At 39.1% G+C, this 7,330-nt stretch overlaps 1 protein-coding gene across 2 annotated transcripts in view; it reads right to left on the bottom strand.

Moving 5' to 3' along the window:
- Positions 1 to 2,095: 2,095 nt before the first annotated feature.
- Positions 2,096 to 7,330, bottom strand: part of LOC101858019 (cytosolic non-specific dipeptidase) — a 22,998-nt gene continuing 17,763 nt past the window's right edge. For both annotated transcript variants that reach the window (XM_005096643.3, XM_005096642.3), the window contains 3 exons: positions 6,427 to 6,512; positions 4,901 to 5,067; positions 2,096 to 3,866 (listed from right to left, as the gene is read on the bottom strand). In XM_005096643.3, the coding sequence (XP_005096700.1) occupies positions 3,816 to 3,866; positions 4,901 to 5,067; positions 6,427 to 6,512 (304 nt within the window). In that variant the 3' untranslated portion in view covers positions 2,096 to 3,815. The remainder of the gene's footprint in view (positions 3,867 to 4,900; positions 5,068 to 6,426; positions 6,513 to 7,330) is intronic.

Genomic DNA, 7,330 nt, shown 5'->3' with positions numbered 1-7,330 from the left:
CGCTTTAAAAATTTGTCCCACTTCGAAGGGATGGGGATTCGCATCTGCCATTCTTAGAGAGAGAGAGAGAGAGAGAGACAGACTGAGAGAGAGAAAGAGAGAGGGAGAGAGAGAGAGACAGACAGACAGACAGACAGACAGACTGAGAGAGAGATTGAGAGAGAAGGCATGCTGGGCATGGACAAAAGGCAGAGAGTTTATTTTATTCACCTCTGGCATGACCCAGCTGTTTACTAATTGGTCCAAAGAGAAAAACAAGTCGTGAAAATACCTGCTGCCTTTTTTTATATAGAGGAGAGGTAAAGAATATGTTTGTAAAACCTTACTTTCGCTCCCTATCTCTCTCCCTTCCTCCCCTCGCCCCCTCTCGGGTGGTTGGCAGGTGCTCTGGTGTGGTCCGCTCCTTCTATCTTATCTAATATATCATCCTTGTATCTTTTTTTTTTCTTTTTTTTTTGCATGTTACTCTCTGGTAACACATCTGATCTGTGGCACTTAGGCTAAAAATATACTGCCCGCATAACTGAAGTACACCTCGAAACGGTCAAGCAGCTAGGTCGGAAGCGGGGATCCCATAGGTCAGTGTAAAAAAAAATGGCGCTGAGCAGGCGTGTACAGCTCAGTGGTCACACCCTCCCCCCCTCTTGTTTTATCTCCACTTTTTTTTTCGTCCCGGAACACTCAGATCGCAGGGCGAGCCTGTCTGCACGCGAAAAAGAAGTGCTGCTCGCCCGCACATCTTTTAGGGTCCTCGCGACTCCTCACGTCTAGTCGTGTCAGTGAAATCACTGATAGGAAATAAAGAGTAGGGCCTGACTTTTTTCGTGACGCACTTCAGTTGTGTGTGGCAGTATGTTTTCTTCAGCCTAATATGACCAGTTTGTATAGCAAGTGCCATAAAACTTTTACGACAGTTGAAAGACAGCCCTCTTTTCTTTTTCACATACACGCAGGCACCCATATCACTATATTACAGGCTTGCCAACTGCCCTGGATTTCTCAGTCTGGAATTTGAGAGGACATTGCATTCACTGCACCAAAACCAGCCCCATTTGGTGCTATTTTCTTCATTTTTGTAACGTTTGGTTTCCCTGATCAGATTTTGACAAAATTGGCAAGCCTGTTATTGTCAGTACCCTCCCCTCTGTGACTGTGGGGCCATTGCTGGACACCTCTGCCGTTACATTTACAGTCTGTCATTTTCAAGTTTTCTGAACAGGACTCTATGTGTCAGGTTGATCATTGTGTTTATTGATATGATATTGTTTCATTTCTATATGTAGCGCCTCATGTTTATTCCACGATCATAAATGGTCAATATATGACCAGTGTGAACATTTTTTTGTCTGTTTTTTTTTCATTGTTTGGGTAATATAAGTAACACTGTGCTGTGGTGAGTTTGTGAAATTCAGATAAGTTTTTCATAATAATTTTGATAATGTGCCAGGTGAATTGTACAATAAATGATTATACATAAATGTAACCCGCACTCTTTCTTCCTGTTCATTTTGCTGTAAATGATTTTGATTCATTGTGCAAATATCAGCTCTATGTGGAAACTGTGCCTTGCCTATAGTGCAGGGCTCCCCATTCAGTTTGATCATTTGATTTTAACAGAACTTTTGAGACAAATCTCCATGAAACGGCCTAAGTATTTTCTGAAACTGTCAGAGCTCGAACTCATGTATGCGTCTTCAATTAACAGAAAACTCACTGTTCAGAGTGAACTGTGAGACCAAAAAGTTCGAACGGTTGCCAGATGGGCGGGCGCTTGGAGGGGGCTAGTTGTAGTTTCTGTGACTTTGTCTGTGTGCTTGTCTTTACTCAAACTAAAACTAAGAAACTAAGAGTATGATTTGCCTCAGTCAACTATTCACCCTTGATAAGAGAAACAAAAGTACATACTGTCTAGCACGCACATAGCGAAATATGCACATAGCAAATGGATTTTCAGGTCACAAATTTTATCTACTTGTAACATGTACAACTAAAAGATTTCTGTGTTTCACAGACTTTGCTCTATTGGTGGTAGACTGTAAGATGTAGTCCTATAAATTACCACTAAAAGATATCGATACAACCAAGAAACAAAGCATTACTAGCAAATTATTAATCTTTAATACAATCCCAGGTGTGAAAAACGGCTTAAAAATAAATAGCTTTGACATACTAGTTACAGTCACTCATATCGCAGTCCACGCTACTAATTACTGTTGAATCATGAAATATCATTCTCACAGAGCAACAACCTCTCGCTTTGTTTCCACTCTGACATAAAAAGAATAGTATAGAAATAGAACTACAAACCATCTGACCACTCGCAGTCTCCGCACTCTCTCAGCACAGTTTCATTCATCTTTATGAAGGGATCTTGATTTTTTCCTGGATGAGCAAGCAACTATTACTATGCCTACAGATAAATAAAACGTACAATGATCACAGATACCTGCTCAAATGGCGTCGAAGCTCAACATTTCAAAGTACATCAAGGCACATTTCAAGGAAGTAAAAGTAAAATGGGTCCATTTCCTTCTGCAGGAATGTAGCCATTAGGACTAGGTGTTCAGGGGATACACAACATTGAGGCTTCAGTCATAAGTGTTGTCTCAAAGGAAAATTATTATGCACATTTGGTTCACTCAGGGAGAAGACATATTTAAGAGTTGTACCATGAGAAAATTCTTAACGTACACATTTTTCGTAGTACTAAATGACAGTTATCAGGTCAGAGCTTTTCTTTATTCAAGATTTAAAAATACAACTAAGTTCTACATCTTGTAAAAACAAACAACTAGATATCATATATATTAGGGTGCCAGGAGTCCTTGGCCGCACATTCGGATTTCACTTATGTAGTGACAGGTTGTAATAAGCTGATTACATACATCTGCATGTCTGAATATTTATGTAAAAGCATTATTCACAGTTGTGTAGCCAAAACTGTTGAGAGCAGACTTGTATAACTCAACAATGGGGTGTTTAAACCCTGACAGTAAAGGCCAGCCCTGGTTGTGTGGGCAACTGCATCCCACCAGAAAGACAGACATTTTATAAAAATAACGTCTCCTCTAGGGAATCAGACTCATTTCTTCTGCATGCCAAGCAAAGTGCCCTATCCATTACACTAGAGACATGGGGAAAAAATCCTAAAACTAAAATGAGTGAAGATAAAACAAACAGAATTTCATCATATAAAACTGTAATGTAAAATTGATGCACACAAAAGATAGCAAATTTGAAACAACACTTTGTAACAACATTTCAATTGCTGACTATACCAAGTGGAATGAAAGAAAGAAGATAAAATCGGTTTAAAGACCTTGAGGACAGAGTTATAAAGAAAAAGAGATCAAAATCTTGAACCCAACTCCCATTTTTTGGTAGACATTAGAACTCTACTTATTGAATGAAATAGTTGTTTTATATGTTCTAAAGAAACAAACAAAACTTGTTGCCTTCTGTATTACAAAGCTAGCTCCTGAGCAGATTTAGACTATTTACAACCAAACCAAACAGCAAAAGATTGTGTATACATTAAAAAACAACAACCCAGCAGAGCATTAATTCTGCCACCAAAACTTGGACCTCAGCAAATAAAAACACATCCTGAATATGATGTGGTTTTTTGGTATATATATTGCATTCATTAAATGAAACTGGAATTCAAATACGTAAAAGCCCTTGAGTCACCAATATGGCACTCTTGCAATGGTAGGGAAAAAATTGGCAAAACAAGAGCTTCATGCCATGACCAGATGATTTGTCCACTCAGTAGATTTCCCAGAGGGCTCACACTCCACTCGCTGACTTTTGACCTATGCTGACAGCTTTGCCAGTTCGTCCATGTATGCTCCAAACATCTTGATCTGGAGAGAAGAAGAAAGAATTTGATGATTTTCCTTCCTGTAGCATTTACATCCCTTTCAAAACATTTCTAAGCGGTAAATTAAAGACGTACCATATTATGTCAATATTCAATCGTTCAAAGTGAAATACTGAGAAGTCTATCACTTAAACTGAAATCTGTGGGACCGCCACATTTTCACCAGTTTAGGCTGTTTCACAATTAGAACAACAACAAAAGAATCAAATTTCATTAATTTTGAGGTTAACTTTTTCTTTTTGGATTAACTGTGTTCATTTAAAGCAGACTTCTTCACTGTGCAATGTACCCATGTCATTCATAAATATAGATTTGAACACATGCCACGACACCACAGCAAAATATCTATGAGATGGTGAAGATGAGGAATTACATAAACACAGCTGCAAATTGTTACTACCTTTGTAGGAGTTCAATATCCAAGAAATAGGGGTAAACAGTGATATAAGAATAAAACATTCTATACAATATTAAATTTAGGCTCAGGGAAAACTGCCTTTACAAAAGTAAACCTCAATTAAATTCCAATTGCTCTTCTAAACTGCTCTAAATAAAAGCATATTGTTATGTTCAGAAAGACACTGTAGGAAAACTCAGATCAAATCATGTACAAGAAATAAATGTGGAAATGTTATTTAGACAATGAAAATTTTCCTTCAAAATGATACATCTTCAAAATCCTCCTAAAAAATATTTAGCAAACAGAGAGTGGAATCCACTTATACAGAATAAGGTTAATCTGAAAACAGCGGTACACCCAAAGAAGAAATAAAATCCTTGATTTTTGTCTTCTTTTGAGCAATCTCTTTAAACTGAAAATATGACTGAACCAACCAACAGATGGCGGTTTAAGCGAACTCCACTGTCTTCACTGCTACTGCCTCAAGGGTTTAATTAAGAACCAGAGTACCATTAGTACCAGCAAAAAAAAAAAAAAAGATCAAGGCAAAAGGGGTAAAAATTTTTCAATGTAGCCTACATTAACGACTCGATGAACAAAGCAAGACAAAAAGTTACCCCTTGGATGTAATTGGACAAGTTGAGTTTCTCATTCTGGGAATGGGCCCCGTCGTCAGCCCTTCCCATGGGTAGCAACATCACATTCTTGCCAGTGGCCTCCTGAAAGGTCAAGGTCACGGGGATACTGCCACCCTCGCGGGTCAAGTCAGGCTCCACTCCAAACACTAAGGCAAAGTAATATAATATTATGATGCATTATCATATGATACAACATAACACAGTGGAGTCCACTTATAACGAGTCCTGAAACAACGAGAAGTCTGTTATAAAGACATCATTCTAAAACCCCGTTTTTTCCCCTTCTTTATCTTTGTAAATGAAATACTGCAATCACATAAACGCGCAAGTCGGTTATAGCGGAGTATTGCTGCTCCTGTGCACAGTGCATAGGCCATTGAAACATGAAAACTTCACCAGTTGAGAAACTTGTTGGATATCAAATGAAACAAAGAATGGGAGAGCCCATGTGTGCCAACGATGAAGGCCGGAGCGAATGAGTGGGGAGTGTGTGGCACGCGCAGACACACCATTGTGAAGCAGAACGCATTGCCTGATAGTGATAGGCCAGCCTAGTCTACATTATCTAGGCCTAGATATCTATCATGCCTCTCACTTCTCCGATGCGGGGATGGAGAGGTCACATTGCTGTGATTGATCATGGAGTAAAAGTGAGACGTGCGCAAGCAGACGCGGGAATGCACCACAGGGTGTGGTGGGGTGGGGGGAAAACACAGCAAGTGAGTTAGCCTAGAGAACTTTCGTTCTGATAGCCAACGCCGAGCTGTCAACATTGCTAACGCTAGAGAAAAAAACCAGAATCAATTTTTGATCAAGAAAGACCTAGAGGTCATGTTGAACAAAGCCATCATCGGAGGAGATAACAAAAAGAAATAAACAGAACACCAAACGCATAGATTTGGCCTACTTTATTATTTCCTTTGGATTTATTACTGGATCCCTTACAACGAGAATCCTGCTATAACAGACATTTCGTACTGGTCCCTTCCCTCTCGTTTTAACAGGATTCCACTGTATATGCAAACTTTTTATTAACCTCTAGTGGAAAACGTGGACTACAGTGGCTTAAATGATGCATACACAATAACTCAGAAATAACATTAATGTTACACAATTTCACATAAAAACAGGCAATTTTACAAACTTGCAGAGTTGCCATATTGCCACAATGCAACATCCTTTTTTTGAGCAGGAGTTATTGGGTATAGCAAAAAGACACAACCAGGTGAACCCTTTTTGGGAAATGACTCATCAGCCCATAAACTTTGTATAGGGGCAAAACTTTCTCCACCATCACAGACCTGTGCCAACTTCATCTACATTTTCTAATGAAAGGCGTATATATATGTACCAGTTTTTCTGGGAAATAACTTGTGATGCAACACCAGTGGACAAAAAGACATTGAAAGAGCAGTGGAGAAACATTATAATTGGACCACTAAGAATAAAACATTTAAAAAATAAAAACATTACCTCGCCAAAAAACTGCAAAATCCTAACCGTACCTTTTTTAACTGCATTTCGCCCGGCAATGTAGTTAGGGTCATTGACATCGCTGACCCACGGCCGACCTCCATGACCCATCGTCACCCTAAGGACAGGTTGGATCATGAGTCACTTGGCAAGTGATATTTTAATATATCTAAAGAAGATATCTTATTATCCTCCCCCCAAACCCCTAACTGATGGTTTTCACAATTCACAGCCACACAACCATCCCTCTTGGCAGGAAATACCACCAACGTAACCATTTGTGTCCGCAATAGACAATGGTTTCATAACAAACAAATACAATGTACTCTCGGTGAAAGCATATCGGAAACAGTAAGCAAGGAGTACAAGGACAGTGTAGCAGTTTGTCAGGTATATACCACTTATATCATCATGAATAAAATATTCACTCTCTGACAACAACCAAATTGTGAGTGATTAGATAGCGCCACTGACAGGTCCTACTTCTTTCCTTTCCCTCTTGTTGTTGTCTGTTTATCATTGATTCATTATTTATGCCTGCCCTTAATGCCTGTTATTGTGTTGATGTGCTTCCCTCTTTTCTGCAAACGTACCCATCAGTAACTAAAACACATTAAAGACAGTACCACAAAGTAACAGAGTAATGTCTGTAAAGTAAGGCAATGTACAATAAAACCACTTTTTACCTTTGATCTGTTTTTTAAAAAAATATATTGCTCTTTTCTCAAAACTAACTGACATCATAGTGACCCTTTACCCTCTGAGAACCGACAGAGAAAATACATTTTATCGGACCTACTCAAGGATTGCAAAGAACCAGCAAGTACAACCCCTTCATGGTGTTTGATCTAAGTAGTAGTAGTAGTAGTATAAGGTTTTACGGCGCTCGCAACTGCTAAGGTCATATGAGCGCGCGAAACACAAGTTGTTCACCTC

Source organism: Aplysia californica, unplaced genomic scaffold, assembly GCF_000002075.1.
Source record: "Aplysia californica isolate F4 #8 unplaced genomic scaffold, AplCal3.0 scaffold00134, whole genome shotgun sequence".
In the NCBI taxonomy this organism is placed as follows: Eukaryota; Metazoa; Mollusca; class Gastropoda; order Aplysiida; family Aplysiidae; genus Aplysia; species Aplysia californica.
This window is presented reverse-complemented; position numbering and strand designations above follow the sequence as displayed.